Consider the following 20,790-nt stretch of genomic DNA (forward strand, 5'->3'; position numbering starts at 1 on the left):
TGTCTGTATTTTGTGGGCACTCAAGTCACTCACAGTTAGTGTTATTGAAATACAAAGAGACATACAACCGTTTGTCTCTGGTTAGCTGATACAGTCAACTACTGACTACAACAAGTCTAAAGGTGTCTTTTGTTTAGCATGTTTTTTTTTTTTGCAAATGCACAATGTTTTGTGATTTAAGAAACTGATAACGTATTGATTAAAGGCTCCGATGACCTGCTAAATGTGCTGCTACTGGATTTGATTCAGCAGGAACACGTCACAATATTACCTGCCTGAATTGTGACACCTTACCTGAGAATTTACTTCAGATTAAAGAATCTGCTTAATGAATAAATATGAATAACACACAAAACCCTGTGCTACTGGTGTTCAAACCTCCTCTAACTCTAAGTCTCCCTGGTCCACTGCAGCTCCAGGCCCCCCCATCTTCCTTGAGTTTGAGAGCCCATCGGACTCTGAACTCAGACTGCAATGGCGTCCACCACTCAAGCCCAACGGGCGACTTACTGGATACCGGCTTCAGTATGGGGAGAGTGAGTACTGTCCGTCAGTCACAGATCTCATAGAGAAGACCAACAGTGGATTAGTTTGTAGAGCTTGTTGCAAAACTCTACTGTAAGAGTGTATTACTTTAAAACTCATTTAAGAGCTTGTTTAGATAGTTTAATCATGTTAACAAAGGCTGCAAACTGAATTTATTGTTTGGTGAATATAGATTTTCTCATTATCTTTTAACAAACATTTTCCGTCCTTGTCTGCTCTTTTTGCTTGCAGTCGTGGATGTAAACGGCAGCAGTCTTGTGATGCAAGACATTGACATTTCTGACGGCACCAAGACAGACTTTACAGTGAAGAATCTGAACCCGCACCGATACTACTACTTCTACCTGCAAGGACACACTGCTGCTGGACATGGAGAGATTACCAAAATGAAGGGCGCCACCTTGCTGGATGGAGGTGACATTGCAATTGCAACTTTTTTACAACTTTCGCAACACACACCGTCAACTGAGAAATAAAATGGGCCATCTGACATGCCTACAAATTTGATTTTCTTTTGGTAAGGCAAAGCAAATGTATTCATACGGCACATTTCATACACAGAGGCAACTCAATGTGCTTTACATAAAGAAAACTGTTAAAAATAAAAGCTATAGAACATGGTGAATAAATAAAGGGCAGAATCCATAATTAGAATTAAAAAAAAAGAAATTAAAAGAACGTACAAAGTCAATCAAATAGAATAAAAACATAACTTTACAAATGTAAATAATAGAATACTTGACCTCGAGCCTTGTAAATTGACAGTTGATGACATGTTCATTTTGTGCAGCTTGTCGTCTGTTATCAAATATTCTGGAATTGTGACTGAATTTAAATGATTCAAGAAATGACAATGGTTACGAACATTAAGATTTAGAATTGTTTAATCCGCTGTCAATGTCATTATAGAAATGAGTGCTAGCCCTCTGAATGCATCGGGCTGAATGCATTAAAACTGAACAAAACTGCATTAATCTGTCTATTGAACACTATTATACTCACATCATATTTGCAAGAATCATCATTTCTGTCTGTCTGTGTTGGATTCCAGCTCCTCCAACCATCATCAATGTGACGACCTCTGAGAACTATGCCAACCTAAGCTGGGTGCCAGGGGAGAGATACCGCAACATCCGATTTCACATCCGCTTCATCCGCAAGAGTGGTGGTGAGGGCGGAAGACACACACACACACACACACACACACACACACACACACACACACACACACAGACACTCACACAGACACTCACACACACACACACACACACACACACAAACACACACACACACTCATGCCACTGGTGGTGAGGGCGGAAGAGATGAGGGCAAAGCCTTTGTAGAAGAGGGGGCCATTTGTGTCCCACTTGATATTAAGTGCTTTTATTGCATTGTACTGTAGAATTCAATTGAATTCAATTCAATTTTATTTAAAAAGGGCCAAAACAATAAAATTGCCTCAAGCCGCTGATACATAGGTAATAATCAATACGTAATAATAATCAATGCTGCATAGTACTGATGTTAAACAAAGATCATGTTCTAGTACAAAAACTTAGCGTACTTAATAAAGACACACACACACACACACACACACACACACACACACACACACACACACACACACTCATGCCACTGTGAGTTCAGGTTATACTCCTGCTGTCGAAAGCCCTCTCGCTGTAACTGGATTTCTATGTGTAGACGCGTCAGCCGGCGATGACTGGGAGATTTCAGAGCAGGTCAACTCCGACCAGGGCTTCTACCAGCTGCCCAACCTAAAGCCGGGGACTGAGTACCGCCTGCAGGCTGTGCTCAACAACGCCACCTACTGGGAGAACGAGGTCCTGACCAGCGGGCCAGGTACACTGATAAATACTCATGCAGCCGTCCTGCTGTATCAACACAGGTTGAGAGATTCCTCACACACTCTTGTGTCCTTAATGTGTCTCTCTCTTGTGTTTTTTTCTCTCACCTTCACTCCTCCTTACTTTTTCTTTCTAATCCTTTCTTTCCTCTCTCTGGTTCTGTCATCTTTTATCCTTTCATTTCTGTGGTTCTGTCATCTTTTCTTCTTTCATCTTTTTACTTCTCCTCTCTTCTGTTCTCTTCCTCTCTGTCTCCCTCTCCTCTTGTCTCCTCTCCTCTGTACTCTTCTACCCATCTCTTCTGCTCTCCTCCCGCTCATTCCCCTCTCTCTCTCTCTCTCTCTCTCTCTCTCTCTCTCTCTCGTTCTCTCTCTCTCTCCCTCTCCCTCTCTTTCTCCCTCTCCCTCTCTTCCTCTCTCTCTCTGTCTCCCTCTCTCTCTCCCTCTCCCTCTCTCCCTCGCTTTCTCTTTCTCCCTCTCTCCCTCGCTTTCTCTTTCTCCCTCTCTCCCTCCCTCTCTCTCTCTCTCTCTCTCTCCCTCTCTTTTTCTCACTCTCTCCTTCTCTCTTTCAGAGCTGTCTGAGGTCCATAGTAATTTTGCGGCTCAGGGCTGGTTCATCGGTCTCATCAGTGCCAGTTTGCTGCTGTTGCTGATCCTGCTTATCCTCTGCCTCATCAAGAGGAGCAAGGGGGGCAAGTACTCAGGTAACATACTTACACACTCACACACACACACACACACACACACACACTAATAGACACACATACACACACACACACACTCATGCACACACACACGCATTGTCATGAGCACAAATACATGCCCTCACACACTTTTGAACATGATCCCTTGAGCACACACACACACACACACACACACACACACACACACACACACACACACACATACATCAATGAATACATACAAACATACATGCATACATACCACTTTAGTTCTTACAGCACTAAATCCATCATGACAGACATGTGTGTGTCACACCAGTGCTACTGTATGAAGATACCAGACAGTGCCGCCTGTTAAAGCCCTAATCTGCTCTCTTCCAGTCAAAGACAAAGAAGAGGGACAAGGGGACTCGGAGGCCAAGCCCATGAAAGATGACGCGTTCGGGGAGTACAGGTCAGTGCAGACAGGTGTAAGTGCTTGTTAAAGCAGGCCTAGTTGACCTTGTGTGTAGTACAGTATTCCAGTGGACCTGGCTTCATGTCCTGGCCCTCTAAATGGTGATGGCATAATAAAACACTGCAAACAAGGTATCAACACACTCAGGAGACACAGAACCAGTTGTTGTGTGGAATGTTATTCTTTATTTTGATCTGGAAACATTTACATTTTTAGACAGCACAGAAAAACACGTACACATTTTGATTTCAGCAAAACCTCCTCTGCGCATCAGTTCAGACGCCAAGCGTTTAAAATCAGTACTGCATTCCAAATTTAAAATACTGGAGAGCGTTGTCTGTCCCCTTCCCCTCCTCCCCAGAATCAAAGCGCACACGGGTGGCCAGACTGAGCACACTCAACCTATTAAAGGCACCCAGTGCAACTTTCGAGGCTTAAAAATAAACATTCAATTTCTAGTCTTTTTTACACGTAGTAAGTTTCAATAACTCCATATCATTACATACCGACATTCAAGCAGCAAAGATGAGACGTTGTTGTGTGGTGAGAACTGATAGAAAATCGATAACAGCAACAATCGCCGCCATTTTCTTTATTTTTTGGTAACCTAAAATAAATAAAGCAGGTTCCAGTCAATGGAAAAATGGCTTCTCCCCACCAGCGATTGTTGTTGCTTACGATTTTCTATCAGTTCTCACCACACAACGACGTCTCATCTTTGCTCCTTGAATGTCGATATGTTATGGTATGGAGTTAATGAAACTTACTACGTGCAAAAAAGACTAGAAATTGAATGTTTATTTTTCATTGAATGTTTACATAAAGTTGCACTGGGTGCCTTTAAAGCGAGCACAAGACAAGCTCAACATTACACTTCGACAATGGCAAACGACAAGTCCTACACTATAAGAAGATCAGCTGACGTATATGTTTGCAGTGTTTCTATTGTTTGCTAATTATAAACCGGCTCGTATTAATTTTTTTTGTGTTCTTATTTTTCAGTGTTAGCTAAATGCATGGCTGGCTATGTACGTTTGCCAAAGGCAAAGCCTGTTATCCCCCGTCAAAATAAGCCCATTGCTCCTCAAACACACTGGAGTTGGAGTAACTTCTTTCCAGGCCAGATAACGTTTAAAACATTTCACATTTATTTCCGATTAGTAGCCCACTGTTCTTCCTCGTTGCAGCCCGATGCAGATCTCAGTTATGAAATGCCCTCACCAGAGTCAAGTAGAGCCAGTGAGGGCTGGTCAGGTGCGGCTGAAAGGAGAGGCAGAGGGCGGAGAGGATGAGCTAGAGAGAGGAGCAGAGAGAGGAGCAGAGAGAGGAGGAGGAGTAGGTCTACAGGTCCTAGTGGTACAAGAGGCAGAGGATCTAGAGGAAGAGCAACAGAGAGAAGAGAGAGTGCAGGTCCTGCATACCTGTCAAGTTAACATGACTGAAATCTGTGAGGTCAGTGCTTGAAATCCGTGACAATATCCATGAGCCATCCCCATCGCACACACATACACATAACAGATAACACATGCAAGCATATTGTTACATTTGCAAGGCATTTTGTAAACAGGTCTGGTTTACCCCAGTTGTTGAGTGATGCTGAATATTGAAACTTCGTTGACTTTAGTCGCCTGAAACCACAGACATAGGTGACCTGCACAGTGTGTGAGATTTAGTGGGATCTGTGCGATTTAGTCACGTACTACACTCGTCAGTCTCGCGGACAAAACGAGACTCCTAGTCCAATGCGGAAGAGCCAGAGGAAGAGAGAGAGGAGAGAGTGTTTAACACTGAGAAATTTGACTGCATCCATTGATTGTCACAAAATTCAATAAACTATACTAAAACATAGATAGCAATACATTAGCGTGTACTAACATTTCTCAGCATTTCAATACGTTTGCTAGCATTTCTTTGAGATGCATCTCCAACATTTACTCATATCTCTGGTCATGCAGCTTTCTAGAAGAAGGCTTTTTTGCCCAGGCAGAATCAAACCTTATCCCTGTTGGTCCAGTTTGTTTGCTTACTTCCATGGCGGTCACGCGCTGTGTTCGTGTTCGTGTTCGTGTTCGTGTTCGTGTTCGTGTTCGTGTTCGTGTCTGGCAACCCGAGGTGCCAGAATGGTACTGGAGAAATGGGCAGTGTGCAGAATCCCACTCCGGAACAGACATTTTAAAGGAGAATATACTGTCTGTAGCAATGTGGTCGGAGAAGCCAGTATTTCAATGTTTTAGCATGTTTCCTTAGTCTCTGATGACACATCATATTACTTTTATGATTTAGTAGAGTACATTTATTATATACGGGTCCTTTAACTCAAGCTGCATGCTCAGCAACAACTTGCTATTGAGTTTTGTTGCAAACCTGTTTGGGTGCATGGTCAACCACTAAGTGAGCCCTGCAACTTACTGCAGTTCAAAAGGGTCTGAATGATTAAGTGATCATGTACTTACATCATGTATCCATTCCCTTCAATGCTCTCACATGGCAGATCGCTGGAAAGGTATGTAAAGTACTTAGTCTCTCGCGTCACCATCTTACAAATTGTGACATACTCTATATTCTGTGAAGAGTTTGATTGAGAGGGTGCCTCATTCTTCAGTTCTTCAGTCTAATATCTAATATTCTCTTTCTCTCCCTCTCTCTATCTTTTTTCTCTCTCTCTATTCTTCCTGCCTCCCTCCTTCATCTTTCCTTTAATTTTTGAATCCCCACCCCCTCTCTTTCCCCCTGTCTCTGTCTCTCTCTATTCTTCCTGCCTCTCTCTATCTTTCCTTCAATTTGTAATCCCCCCCTCTCTCTTTCCCCCCGTCTCTGTCTCTCTCTGTTTCGTCCATCACAGTGACAATGACGAGAAGCGTACGGTGAGCCAGCCCTCTTTGTGTGTGGAGAGCAAGCTGGGGAGCGAGGACAGCCTGGCGGAGTACGGTGACAGTGTCGACATCCAGTTCAACGAGGACGGCTCCTTCATCGGCCAGTACAGCGGCCGACGGGATGTTCCTAATCCGGCGGGCCACGAAAGCTCCGGAGCCACCTCCCCCAACAACATGCCACCGCAAAGTATTAGTTTCAACAACTCTGTGACTGGCATCCTGGACCGTTCGAATTAGACAGGTGTTGGGACAACCAGACGTTCTCATACAGTTACATAACATAATGTCCACCCCCTAGTGGTGAACTGAGGGACTGACACACACACACAAATCTATTGACTTTGACGTACCAAAATGATCCGATGACACTGCCTGAGTCACATAAGTTCTCATTCTCTACTATACTCTAGGACTGACTGCCAGTAAGACATAAAGGGACTGCATGTCCATGATTCCAATTTTACTGCCTGTGATGTAATTTCAAACTAACAGACTCATAAACCTACACACACACACACACCAAAACACTTACCAACAAACAGTCACTCACATTCAGATAAAGGGATAAGTGACAGTAGCCTATACCATGGCATCTACCCAGTAGTCACGGGACATAACTTTCACGTGCAACGTTCCACCTTTGCATAATAAGATGAGTATCCTTCCTACTGTTTACAGGGCTCGCCTGACTCTCTCCGAGTTTACAGACGTTTGTTGCGTGAGTGGCGTCTCGAACCCTGTGCTCAACCTGTCCTCACTGCCTCCTTCCCAAAGTAGCCTGTGTTCTCTCACCACTGATCACTGGAGAACTCCATAGATTAGCATACATAACCAAGTCTCAGTGTTTACCACACTATTGACTAACAGGACCAACTTGAGGAGGACAGGAGCTGGACACAGGGGGAGGGAGATAGAAGGAGAGAAAAGGAGGGATGAATGGGTGTGTAGCGGAAGAGAGGAGAGAAAAGGAGGGATGAATGGGTGTGTAGCGGGAGAGGGGAGAGAAAAGGAGGGATGAATGGGTGTGTAGCGGGAGAGGGGAGAGAAAAGGAGGGATGAATGGGTGTTTAGCGGAAGAGGGGAGAGAAAAGGCTGAGTTCTCTGGTTCACAAATGACATGATCAATGAACATGATCAGAACGACCAAGCTTAAGACAGGGATAAAGTTAATACCTTAGGGAATAGAATGAGAGCAGTTTCCTTTCTCACCTTTGTTTCTTTCTTTCTTTCTTTCTTTCATTTTCTTTCTTTTGTTGCCCAAAGAGTCTCCATTTATGGCAAAGAAGCGCCATATATTGTACGTCCTAATTTAATCATGATATTTTTGTGCGATTTGTGCTTTTATTTTTGTAGAATTGAACATTTAATATATCACGTTGGTTATATGAATGGTTTTATTACAATGAAATGTTCTTTGTTGCTTTGCCTGTGAGCTTGTTCTCATGTTTTGAGTTATTGTATACATTTTATATGTGTGTGTAGATACAGTGTGTACCTTTCTTTACAGTCTGTCCTTTTGTGCCTATATGGAAGAACCCGAATCGAGGCCATTTAAACAATTCTTTCTTATCAGATATTTCCCTATACATGCATAGAAGATTATTTGTCAGATATTTCCCGACAGAAATTGAACAAATGTTCTGTTTTCATTCTTGGCATCTAAACTTAACTTTGAATCTTCCATACGGGTGTTGTACTACTACTTGTGAAACCTTTTAACCAGGACGCGTAATCATTCCATCCTTGCCAGTGTACTGTTGCTATAATGAGTGGATCCTTGTGATTCTGTTTATTTAAAGTCGCGGTGTTCTCTATGCCTTATTTAAAAATTGTCAGTCAAAGGTGTCACTTAGCAACCCAGTGGTTGCTGTTACCCTTTTGACAAATGGTCAAGTTTCTTTTTTGAGTCTCCAGTCGTTGTGGTGTCGCTCCTGAGCTGTAACTCTTTTCCGTGGCCATCTCTCATCGCTGTCTCGTGTGGCATTTTAAACACCAGTGAACGTTTACTCTCCTTCGTATATTACTCCAAGACTGCAGGCTATCTCTATCTTACTGCCCTGTAGTGCTAAAGCTGTAACAGTATTAATACTGCCCTTGTAGCGCAAAAGTAATGTATTGCCTTACAAAAGAGTTTTCATGTGGCTACTAATCCTTATGAATGCTTCTGACTAACCCATTACGTCATTCGTTTGCGTAACGTAAACATGCACTTGCATTTGTGTCAACTCAATCGCAATGGTGCAGGTTCAATCCTACGGACAATGTACTAGACATACACACACATAAACAGCGACGTCGTTCAATCAATACATATCTGGCTCTGTAAAGGCAACTGTGATACTCCAGTTAATAAGGTTATTTTTCAATCCACATTATTCCTACTGTCGTAAGGTCAAGTTTTTGTGTGAGCAATTCTGGCTTAATGTGCAAAACCAATGAAATTGCCCATGCTTTGCAAAAAACAGGTGTCCCTTAACAATGGTCGATGTTGATTTTGTACAGGCTGAATTTTTAGCTCATGCCAACATCCATTACAAAATTTGGTCGGTTTAAAAAAAAAATCTCTAACATGGTTTGATTAATGGCATAGAAGTCGTTTTTTTTTATATGAAGGAGGCTAAAGGAGAATTAGGGGAGGAGAGGGATCAGAGAACGAAAGATGAAGTTTCACTTTCTGAATGTAAATAAACCTTAACGATTGTCATTTGGCATTTCAATTATTTTACAGCAGTATATTTCTGTTCTTATTTTTTTTATACCAACACTCATGTTTTTAGAGTTTCTTTATCGATATTTCAGTGTCACCAGACTATTGGAATTTCAATCGTTTTTGCCTTGTAGTAAAAATAGACTCATAGAAGAATAGAAAATAGTGTAAAAAAGATAGAAACCCCCCCCCCCCCCATCCCCAGTCATTTTACCATAAAAGATAAGCGAACCATCACAAGAAACTGTCATAAACAAATAACTTTAAAAAATAAATAAAAATGATAAATGAACCAATGCTGAATATGAATGAAGTGCATTTTATGCAAGGTCTTTAATGAGTTCCGGAGAGGAAGCGAGAGTCTGCAAGGAATGGCGAACCCATGGTAGACTCTTGTAGCATTGGGATAGTGCTGTCACTGTAACGCAGTGATTGTTTTGACAGTGAACCCATCCATATGGCTTGCGTTGTGGGCAAGGAGGCTTTACGGAGCTGTCCAGTGTTATGGTGAGGCATGCATTATGACACATGCATTATGACACATGCATTATGACACGTGCATTATGACACGTGCAAACTGCAAGAGCGCTGTAAAAAAAAAAAAGCCTTCCCTCATGCTCACCAGTGATACCCTCACCAATGACCCACTCGGTTGCAGTCAGATGCATGATAAACAAAAACACCATAGATTCAGACAATATTAATGTAGCTCTCAAAAGCATTTTAAAATATATTTTCATATGATGTGAATTTGTTATCCTGAACCGATGGGTCTTTGGTGCACTTTCAATGCTGAAAGGGGGCCAGGTGTTGATCTCTGTGGGATGCCTTCGCTGCTCTCTCCCTTCCCTTCCGGACACAGTTTTTCTTTTTGGTATGTTGATACTGTATGTAACTTTCTTCCTATTGCCGCCTTGTTTTTTGAATATAAACACAGAAAAAAAAAGACAATAAAAAAAAGGTTGGAATTAAAATTTTAAAAGAATAATGACAGCCTCTATGAACAACCGATACAAAATGTCTGACAAGAGATTACAGGGACAGACGGACTAAGACAGAGGCTGTGGTGAAAAGAAGAGATTGGGTCAGGAATGCTGGTGATGCTGGCACAGTGGTGGTGGTGAGTGATGTTCGGAGGCACCAGTTTGTTGTGGGGGAAGGGGAATACAGGTGGCCTGTTTGCCTCTGTAAGGGTTGCACCTGGTCCTGGGTGGCATTGTACCTGCTTATTGCATCATGTGCTGTATCAAAATACACAATAAACTAAATAAATGGAATACGCAAACCCTCAAACTTGGCTTTGGTTTTTATTTCCTTCCTGTGTGTTTAGTACAGGAGATTATTTTATATAGGCAATATATGTGCTGGTGTGGGGAAATCTTAATACTTGAAATAAAACTGTGAATGTGTCATGTGATGAACTGTTACTTGCAGAGGCCTTCAGATATTACATTTCTTTTCCTGTATTATGAGCCCCTGGAGCCCCCTAAGGGTGATGATGAGAATTGCAACTGTAATGCTGCCTTTTTAGTGAGAACCTCTCATTCTCAAGTATTCGTTTACTTTAGTCTATTACATAGCCAATGCTTATCATTAAGCCGTTAAACCAGGGGCGGAGTGGCCATCGGGACGACCGGGAAATTTCCCGGCTGCCGGCAGGTCAATGAGCTCATGAGAAGCAGCCTGCAGACTGCACGCAGCAGTGTGAAGTTCATGAGCGGCCCATTGAGTTAAAATAAATGTCAATCAATTCATGTTCCCGTGAAAATCACCAAGCTCTCCGACAGCAGACACCCAGAGTAGTCCAACCAATATATATAACACTTGTTGTCTCTCTACATCGCACTCATGGTGTGTGTCGAACTCACTCTCATTAATCCAGCCTACTGATATACTGTACTGATATACTGTTTATTGTATATAAATGCTAGCATAGGGTATGGGTTAGAGTAAGTGTACGGCAATGCAGTGGCGGTGGGTGCAATTGGCCGAGGGTTCCTACAGGTAGACCAGGTGGAGAGACTACAGCAGCAACCCCATGGCGGAGCTCTAGATTAGGAGGGAAAGAAAAGGAAGAGAGTGAGCGGGTAGAGTTCAGCTGTCGATATGCGTAGATGAGGAGTGGTGGGGGTGAGGGGCAATGTTTCCACTTCCATCAGCAATTGGAACATGCTATAAGGGAGAGAGAACATTTATGTTAATAGACATCAATTTCAGAAACAGGGTAGTAGATTTAACAGTAGGCAATATGGCTATTTTATTTTAATAGACATCAATTTCAGAAATACCTATGGGTAGTAGATTTAACAGTAGGCAATATGGCTATTTTATCAGTGTTTTTATAGGCATAAGCAATATGATATTAAAGGAGAGATAGAGAGAGAGAGAGAGAGAGAGAGAGAGAGAGAGAGAGAGAAAGGGAGAAGATATGTTTAGTAATGCTGGCATCTAGCATTTTGTTTGGTAGTGTACATATGGAGCAGGGGCGGAGTGGTACACAAAAATCCACCGGGACAATTTTGACTGCACCAGCCCACCACTGGAACGAGCCCATCTGGCCCAAGTAACGTTCACTGGATAAAGGCAGGGCGATACACAGGTCCCATTTCCCATGAGGCTTTGCTCCGACCGTTCTACATTCATTTATGAACAAATTGAATCGCTGGCCAATTTATATTTGTGGTCATGAAAGTTATGTAATGTCTGAATAAAAATAATTAGATCAAGATAGGAGCCAAGTGGAATTTGAATGTACATATTTTTTGTATACTTGGTAATAATAGATGATAAATCAATCCATGATGTATTCTCATACATATAAATGGTAAAACATGTTGGTTGAACATCCTCATCAGCTGTAGGGATGAGTATTGATAAGATTTTAACGATTTCGATGCCATTTCGATTCTTGCTTATCGATTGGATTCCTTATTGTAGTGAGGGAGGCTAGATATATGAAGTCTTTAAGGGAAATGTAGTCTTTAAATAAAGTTAATGGTAAATGGTGACATTGTATTCTTTATTTCTTTTCCTGTATAATTGTATACTTTACTGTATGTACTTTCGTTTGTATAATTACTATCAGGACTGTTACTGATTCTAACAGGAAGTTTCTCTCATAAAAAGCACACCTGAGATCCTCTTTTGCAAGAGAAGAGGAGTTTATTTTTTTATGAGATCAATCTTTTTTGTCGCAGCAGGGCTGGATATTGTTTTTTTTTTTCTATAATCCAACTCTTGGGTTCACATGAGGTAGTGTTGTTCTCTTGTGCTCTCTGCACTGCTGCCCCTCCCACTTCCTCCCACTCTCACAGACTAAGGAAGCCACTCCCACCCCTCAGTGCTCAGCCCTTTCCAGAGAAACGAAACTTAGTTCTGCCTCTATCGTCACTCTGTCAGGAAGAGATTACAACAGTATACGACAGGAACAGAAAGAGAGAGGAAAATACACAGAGACAGGCAGAGAGTGTCTCAAAATGGCAGAGGCCAGTGTTGTATGGAGTCAGGACCAGTTTAGCTGTCCAATCTGTCTTGACCTGCTGAAGGATCCTGTGACTATTGCCTGTGGACACAGTTTCTGTATGGATTGTATCAAAAGCTGCTGGGATCAGGAAGATCTGAAGGGAGTCCACAGCTGTCCACAGTGCAGACAGACCTTCACACCAAGGCCAGTTCTGGGCAGAAACACCATGCTGGCTGAAGTGGTGGAGAAACTGAAGATTATGGGACTCCAGGCTGCTCCACCTGCTCTCTGTTATGCTGGACCTGGAGATGTAGAGTGTGACGTCTGCATTGGGAGAAAACGAAAGGCAGTCAAGTCGTGTCTGGTGTGTCTGGCCTCTTACTGTGAAACTCACTTCCGAGTTCACAACGATCTCAACCCAGGGAAGAAACACAACGTGATCGAAGCAGCTGGTAAACTAGAAGATCTGATCTGCTCTCATCATGATAAACTACTGGATGTCTTCTGCTGCACTGACCAGATATGCATATGTATGCTGTGTGTCATGTATGAACATAATGGACATAAAACTGTCTCAGTTGCAGCAGAGAGAACTGAGAAACAGGTAAGACTGGCTTAGCCTGATACTGACAAAGGACTTCCAGCTAAAATGTGATATGCCTGGCTCAGACATTTGCGTTGCAATGCGCTGATCCAACGGATGACGGAGGGCGTGTCTGGCCCATGGGGTTGTGTTGATAACACACCTTTCACACGTGCGCGTTGACCTTTGCCTTTGGCTCCGTTCAGTAAGGCAAAGGATGACGTCAACCATTCAACTGATTATTATAAGCAGTAGGCCTACAGTAAGATAAACTATGGGCTACATTTTGAGTGCCAGCAGGGAGCTGAAATGCTATTTCAAATAGCGCTCAGCGCGACACAAAGATGTTGCCTATAATACAAAAGTCAAAGTCAAAGTCAAAGTGTGTTTATTATTGCATGTACAAAATTGCTTCAGCACAGCAAAATTCTTACGACTTGGCAAGCATCATTCATGTACGCAGCATGAATACGTGAATATGAATAACAGCAGCATTCTCTGACGTTATTCTCAGTTTTTGTTCCTTCCAACATTTACATTTTTTAATCCAAAGTTTGATACATCAACATGTATAGGGTTCATGGTTATGGTTAAATTAAAATAGTTAAAGTCTACCTTTCTAGAGTTCTAAAGTTTTTAATCAAAAACGTGACTTTATCTGTACTAATCCATGATATTATTCTTACAATATATTAAATACACAACTCTAATAGATGTACCTGTTCACAGAAACAGTTGGGCGATACTCATAGAAAATCCCAACAGAAAATCCAGGAAAAAGAGACTGAACTGCAGGACCTGAGACAGGCTGTGAAAACTCTTCAGGTGAGTTGTATCAACCAGAGGAAATACTAAGAGACAATTTATTACAAATAACAAGAGACAATTTACTGTATGTCTTGTGTCTTGTCTTGGGTCCAAACAGAGTTCTGCACAGGCAGTAGTGGAGGATGGTGAGAGGATCTTTACTGAAATGATCCGCTCCATTGAGATAAGGCGCTCTGAGGTGACAGAACTGATCAGAGATCAGGAGAGGGCTGAGGTGGGTCGAGCTGAAGAACTCATGGAGAAACTGGAGCAGGAGATTGCTGAGCTGAAGAAGAGAGATGCTGAGCTGGAGCAGCTTTCACACACTGACAACCACATTTGTTTCCTTCAGGTACTGTCACTACTCAGATATGATGCATTATTACAGAAGAGATTAGGTTATTTATGCAGTTCTGCAAAAAGTCACTGGTAAGACTGCTCTACCTGTCAGTCAAAACGTCAGTTTCCTATTGAGGTGCTCTTTGATAATGTGGTAAACATAATGGAGAAGAAAAGGTAACTAAGGCCCTTTCCCATTTCTAATCTCCACCCCTACCCCTACCCCTACCCCTACCCCTTGGCCCTCGCCTTTTCAAACGGAGCAATAACGTAGGTGTAGGCGTAGGGCTTGAAACGCTAGCCCTACGAATTGGGATATCCCTTCAACAATTACGTATGTCATCAGTACGCTGCGTCAGCTGTTACATAACCGGAGAGCGACAGCTGTCACTCACCAGACATAAACAAACATGGCGCCTGCAGCTGTTGTTTACACAATGCAACATTTCATCAAACAAGTTTTAAAACCATGAATTACAAAGAAAATACTTACATTTGTGTGATGCTTTGTAATGGGATTCAGCCCAAGGCACTCTTCTTTATTTACACAATGCCCCATGCAAAAACATTGTGATTATTATATCATTTTAGATATTACATTTATAACCCCAGACATAAAGGCCATTTTGCATTGCATTGATCTAATCTGACTAGATTTCAGATCGGACTAGACTGGAGATGGACATTTCAGAGTGGACATGGTCTTGAAAAGTCTCCTGCACCTCAATTGTTATACTAACATTTACCATAAAAACATAATTCGAAACTTTTTTTTTGGGGGGGGGGGGTATGTTTTTATTGTTCATTGAAAGAATCCATTTAAGTTCTACTCAAAAATGGATTAAGTCAAAAATGTCCTGAAAAATGTTTTGTCATAAATGAGGTAAATACTGTTTCCAAAATGTCCAGTTTATTCCTGTTTATTTCCATGGAAAGTTTCACACTCTGAATATTCCTTTGAATTTTGCAACCCAATGCAGGGCACTGGATGCCTTGGTCTGTGCCCGAATGCTCCAGTAGGGCCTGGAGTAAGGTTAATGTTTGTTAAATTACATTGGTCTCATTTTCTGTCTCATTGTAGAGTCTCCAGTCTCTCTGTTCTTCCTCTGCTTCTGACAACTCAACCAGAAACACAGATCTGTCTTTTGATGAAGTAAAAGAAAGACTCTCTCAGCTCAGGGAGAAATTAGAGGATGCCCTCCAGCGGGGACTAAAGTCCATTTCTAAAACTGGTATGAGATGCATTAGTACAATAACTTTGAAAACATCACTTCTCAATACAATGTTGATGTAACCCAGAAAGTTGTGGTTGTTGAAAGGTGTCCTTTTTGTCTTTACAGCAGAGCTTGTTAGCTTTCTATCACTGCCTGAGCCCACGACCAGAGAGGATTTCCTGGCGTGTAAGTATAAGATGCACATATATGTACTGCATGTACAAATACATAAACACACATACAAAATACAAACACACATATACAAGAGGAAAACATAGTGCCCTGCTCTATCTCGTAGTGCACATGATAATTCATTAATGTTAATAATCACCACTGCTCAATGAGTCATGTTTTATCCTCCCTCAGATGCTTGCAAGTTAACCCTGGATCCCAACACTGCTCATAATGAACTCACACTGTCTGAGGGAAACAGGGTTGTACAAAGGCGCTCAGGTGTGAATCATTCATATTCTGACCATCCAGACAGATTTGATAAGCGTCAGGTGCTGTGTAGAGAAGCTGTATCTAAACACTGCTACTGGGAGGTTGAGTTGTCAGGAAATGTTTACATCGCTGTAACATACAAAGGGATCAAAAGGAAAGGATGTGCTTCTTCCATACAGCTAGGACACAATAACAAGTCTTGGAGTTTGAGTTCCACTTCCTCTAAGTACAAATTTATACATGATGATAATCTAATGTCACTCCCTCATAAGCCCACCTCCTCTAGAATAGGAGTGTATGTTGATCTCAAGACAGGAACTCTGTCTTTCTACAGTGTCTCTGATACAATGACTCTTCTGCACAAAATACACACCACATTCACTGAGCCACTGTATCCTGGTTTTTGGCTCGACGTGCCGGGCAAAATCATATTGTGCCAGTGACATCATACCAGCAGAATCAAAACATTCATGTCCCTGACACAAGGTTTCTTTCTTCATTCAGCCCTTTTAGCCAAGCTTTTGGGATTCATTTGAGTTGCTAAATTGTACAGAACAATGACAAGCGATTGTGCATGAACATCACTTGCTTTAATGTTGTGAAGACTGGGCAAATTATGCTGTTGTATGCACAGAAAGTGTATTACCACAGAAACGTACTGTGGTAGCATTATGTGGAAGATTCAATTAAATTCAATTGTAATTATATAGCACCAAAACAATGCAATTATCTCATGGCGACATGGTAACATGATGAGAGTAGATAAATAAAGCACAAGCTTACCTAGTGTTTGTGGGAGGATTGTCTTTTCTGTTCAGTAAAGTTACCGTAATATTTCCCAAAACAATATTTCAGTTAGGAATAAATAAATGTTGATAGACCAAATATAACTGTCATACAATGTATTATCACCATACAACATATTATCACGTTTTTTCTCCCCTCCAACACTCTAGTGACGATCTCATCGCACACATACTCACACATCCACTTCCCTCCCCTAGAATTAACTGCAGTTCTACATTACAGTTTGTATCATTTGCAATAAACTAAAATCTTTCTAAACATAACTCTTGTTGTCGATCTCTGCTGTCGGAAACGACTGACTGTAACATATCAAAAAAACAGATGTGAAACCTAATTGTAACAGGTGAACAGTGTACCTGCCCTGTTTGGCCCTGATTCACAATGAATGGCTCCTCCTTTTTACAAATAGATTGATGGAATAAGGCATGAATGCAAATGTGTAAATACATTTTTAACGCAATGTCAATTAGAAATTATATTTTTATAGCCACTGGTATAACTATTGACAGTTCTCTCTTGTTGTGTGCTGTGCTAACTAACCTGTTAATTCACTCAGCATGCTGTCAACTAGCTAGCTGAATTTTGTTAGTACTCTCTACCCAGTGGTGTGTGGTTTAAGAAATACATATAATTTTTAATATACAGTATACCTGTATATCATTTTTTGGCTTACTAATGTTTCTAGGAGGAGGATCTCTCCTCTGCTTTAGCCTCTCCAGTGCCTCCCTCTCCCTGATGATCTCAACAAGATTGTGACCTCTCCTAATTCTCATTTTGTACTTCTGCTTCAAGTTGCCCCCCCCCCCCATTTTTTTCATGCACCACTTTGACTTGCAGGCCACTCTCCACGACGACAAGTGGGGAAATACATAAACCATGTTATCATACATGCAAGCATATAGAGTAGTAAATCTAAATATCTTTTCATGTCTAAATTAATTCAACTTATTAGTATTGTGGTACCCCAAACTACCCTTGGGGTCCCACTAGAGCTAGGCGGCGACACAGGCCCCTAGGAACAGTTGTCAATGGCATATACTACTCCAGGGCGGTACTTGGCTGCCTTTAGGACCCAGGGGAGCTACCCAGGAGCTGAGGGAAGCCGGCTACACAAATTCAAAGGCCCAGGTGTAACCAATCAATCAAGGCTGCTACTGAGTAGCAACCAGATAAGAAGGGCCAGGGTAAAGTGGGCACGAGAGAGAAGTGAGAAGTGAGGAGGGAGCCACGCGCTGTGGTTTTCTGTGACTAGGTTTGCTGTGTCTACTAAACCCTGTCTTTCCCTGCACACAGGACGACTGAGGAGGTGAGAGGACAGCTTGGAGAGAGAAGACTTGTTTCAGTTATCGTTTTGCCAATCTTGGTTTATGAGTTTAAAGTTAATAAAATAACCACATGGTTAACCAGAAAACCCTCTCTCCTGTCTCCTGAGTCTCATGGGAGTTCACAATGTGTGAGTGAGTGAGTGAGTGAGTGAGTGAGTGAGTGAGTGAGTGAGTGAGTGAGTGAGTGAGTGAGTGAGTGAGTGAGTGAGTGAGTGAGTGAGTGAGTGAGTGAGTGAGTGAGTGAGTGAGTGAGTGTGTGTGTGTGTGTGTGTGTGTTAGAGAGTGAGTGTGTGAACACGCCCTTTTCACCACATGTCCAGCAAACAACAGACCACCTTTGGTTTCGTTATTGACAGGTTCCAAGCCAGAGATCACAGTAACAGCCTCGTGCATCTCTGTCTGTACACCCAGAAATGTATTTCTGCTTGTCATCCATCCCATAAAAAACATGGGTTGCCATGACCACTTCTATACTGAACACAGGTTTATGGTCAATTCATTCACCCATCAAGTGATGCCGTCACACTAACACACCTCAGTCAAACATAATCCTGAGTTCTACACTTACCATGCCAGAAAACAAGTCTGTAATACTTTATTAATGACCGTTTGTTTTGATAGGCCTAGCGTTTGGCTATCTTGTCCTGGTTGCATATGTAGAGTTGAGCCTTCACTGGATGTTGTACTTAATCTAGCCTGCAATACACTGGGAGGCTCCACAACACGCCAAGCCTCACTGTGGGTGACTTAAAAAAAAAAAGATTGTTAATGTTACTGTGAGTGTGTTTGGGGTTTCTTTTTCTGATAGTCAGTGCCTTGGAATCAAATGGAGTAATGCACATAGCAAATAGCTTACAGTAGTAAACACATAAGATGATGTATTTCTGTTATATTTTCAATAAGGTTGTTGAACAAATAGCTTCTATGAAACTTTCAAATGCTTATATCTAAGAGATTTATAGAAATGATGCAGTACAAAATAGTTTCACTTTTCCTGAGGTTATGGTAATGGTACTTGTAGAAATGTAATGTTTTTTTCCCATGTTGATTTGGTCATGGTTAATATCCACCTCCTCTTGCAAAGATATAGAGCGCTGAACCTGATTAAGTTATTACAAAGTGGCACAGGGTGGCCAGTAAGGCTGTGTAGTTATGACAGAGTGTGTTGGTATGACAGAGTGTGCTCCTGTGGCCACCATTGACTCCAAGCAGATAGAACCCATAACACCAGCACGGCTCCACCGGTCCACAACCGGCTGTTCTCTGAAACGGGTGTTGTCCTCAACCGGTTCAGCTCTTGCATGGGTCTGGACCACGACCGGTTTTAGTCTGATGCAGGTTCATTCGGCACACTTACAGCTTAGCTAGATTTAGGCTGTGAGTGAAAGCAGTGGTGCTACACTTTAAAGTTGGTGCTCATAATAACAAAAGTAATAATTGTTGACCACTTTAAGTCATAGTTCAAGTTTTTGCTATATATGGCAGTCACTTAAGAAAGGCATGAGACTGTCCATGGTGTAAGCCATGACATAAGTGTCTGAGTGTGTGTGTGTGTGTGATCCTTATTCAGACATTAAAGTGTGTAACCATGGAGATAGTGCGGCTGGTTCTGGACCGGCTGCACTTGGACAGGCAGACCCAGAGGCTGTTGCGGGTTCTGACACGTGTAAACCGGGTGGTTTCCGCGGGCCTGGAGCTGTCCAAGCTGCTGGATGTCCTGATGGAAAAGGAGAGCCAGTCAGGCCCGGCGGTCCTAATGAACAGGGCTGCTCCGTTTACATCACGATGTCACCAAATGGTTCACAACGCATTGCTACATATATCACAGCCTCCACCTGATTCAATGTGTATAAAAGTTTACATATATAATGCGTAACAAGGGAAGTATATATTTTATATTTGTTGTATGCAGTAAAGAAGTAATATACCAGTGTTGCATATATAAAATGATGTTGAAATGTTTATGTTTAAATGTCTTATTAGAAATATTATATATATACAGTACTGTGCAAAAGTTTTAGGCAGGTGTGAAAAAATGCTATGAACTAAGAATGCTTTGAAAAATGTAAACAATAAATGTTTATTTTTTATCCATTTACATGGTAAGACTGAGCACAGCAACAAGACACAACGTAGTTATACTGCATCAGCAGGGTCTCTCCCAGACAAAGATTTCAAACCAGACAGGGGTTTCAAAATGTGCAGTTCAAGCTCTTTTGAAGAAGACGTTGAGGATCGTAGACGCAGTGATCAGCCAAGGAAACTTAATGCAGCTGATGAAAAACACATCAAGCTTATTTACCTTCGAAATCGGAAGATTTCAAGCAGTGGCATCAGCTCAGAACTGGCAGAAACCAGTGGTACCCAGGTACAGACATTTACTGTCCGGGGAAGTCTGGCCAGAAGTGGTCTTCATGGAAGAGTTGCAGCCAAAAAGCTCTACCCCGACAAGGAAACAAGGCCAAGTGACTGAACTAAGCACGAAAACATAGAAACTGGGGTGCAGAAACATGGCAGAAGGTGCTCTGGACTGATGAGTCAAAATTAGAAATATTTGGCTGTAGAAGAAGGAAGTTTGTTCGCCGAAGGGCTGGAGAGAGGTACAATAATGAGAGTCTGCAGGTAACAGTGAAGCATGGTAGAGGTTCCTTTCCAGTTTGGGGCTGCATTTCTGCAAG

At 42.0% G+C, this 20,790-nt stretch overlaps 2 protein-coding genes across 2 annotated transcripts in view; both read left to right on the forward strand.

The window, feature by feature from the left end:
* The window catches only part of LOC308361043 (neural cell adhesion molecule L1.1-like), a gene marked incomplete at its 5' end in the record, with an annotated part of 29,242 nt that extends 22,456 nt beyond the window's left edge, over positions 1-6,786 (forward strand). Inside the window, 8 exon segments of the mRNA XM_080833289.1 lie at positions 414-536; positions 778-960; positions 1,598-1,714; positions 2,248-2,406; positions 2,983-3,114; positions 3,475-3,554; positions 3,557-3,561; positions 6,393-6,786. Of these exon segments, the coding sequence (XP_080689415.1) occupies positions 414-536; positions 778-960; positions 1,598-1,714; positions 2,248-2,406; positions 2,983-3,114; positions 3,475-3,554; positions 3,557-3,561; positions 6,393-6,660 (1,067 nt within the window). The 3' untranslated portion in view covers positions 6,661-6,786.
* A 5,781-nt stretch (positions 6,787-12,567) lies between these two features.
* Positions 12,568-16,654, forward strand: LOC308360482 (tripartite motif-containing protein 16-like). Its single transcript, XM_080832415.1, has 6 exons — positions 12,568-13,197; positions 13,906-14,001; positions 14,102-14,335; positions 15,404-15,554; positions 15,663-15,722; positions 15,903-16,654. The coding sequence occupies exons 1-6, from the start codon at positions 12,607-12,609 to the stop codon at positions 16,421-16,423; spliced, it is 1,653 nt and encodes a 550-aa protein (XP_080688541.1). The 5' UTR covers positions 12,568-12,606; the 3' UTR covers positions 16,424-16,654.
* Positions 16,655-20,790: the final 4,136 nt, after the last annotated feature.

The sequence above is a fragment of the Sprattus sprattus genome, assembly GCF_963457725.1.
Source record: "Sprattus sprattus genome assembly, chromosome: 2".
NCBI classification, from domain to species: domain Eukaryota; kingdom Metazoa; phylum Chordata; class Actinopteri; order Clupeiformes; family Clupeidae; genus Sprattus; species Sprattus sprattus.

Bases quoted from the DNA above. Each gene is read 5' to 3' on its own strand.
- LOC308360482 (XM_080832415.1), top strand. From the start codon at position 12,607: ATGGCAGAGGCCAGTGTTGTATGGAGTCAGGACCAGTTTAGCTGTCCA. The intron at 14,002-14,101 runs GTGAGTTGTATC...GGGTCCAAACAG, and splicing joins AGGCTGTGAAAACTCTTCAG to AGTTCTGCACAGGCAGTAGT. The intron at 15,723-15,902 runs GTAAGTATAAGA...ATCCTCCCTCAG, and splicing joins CAGAGAGGATTTCCTGGCGT to ATGCTTGCAAGTTAACCCTG.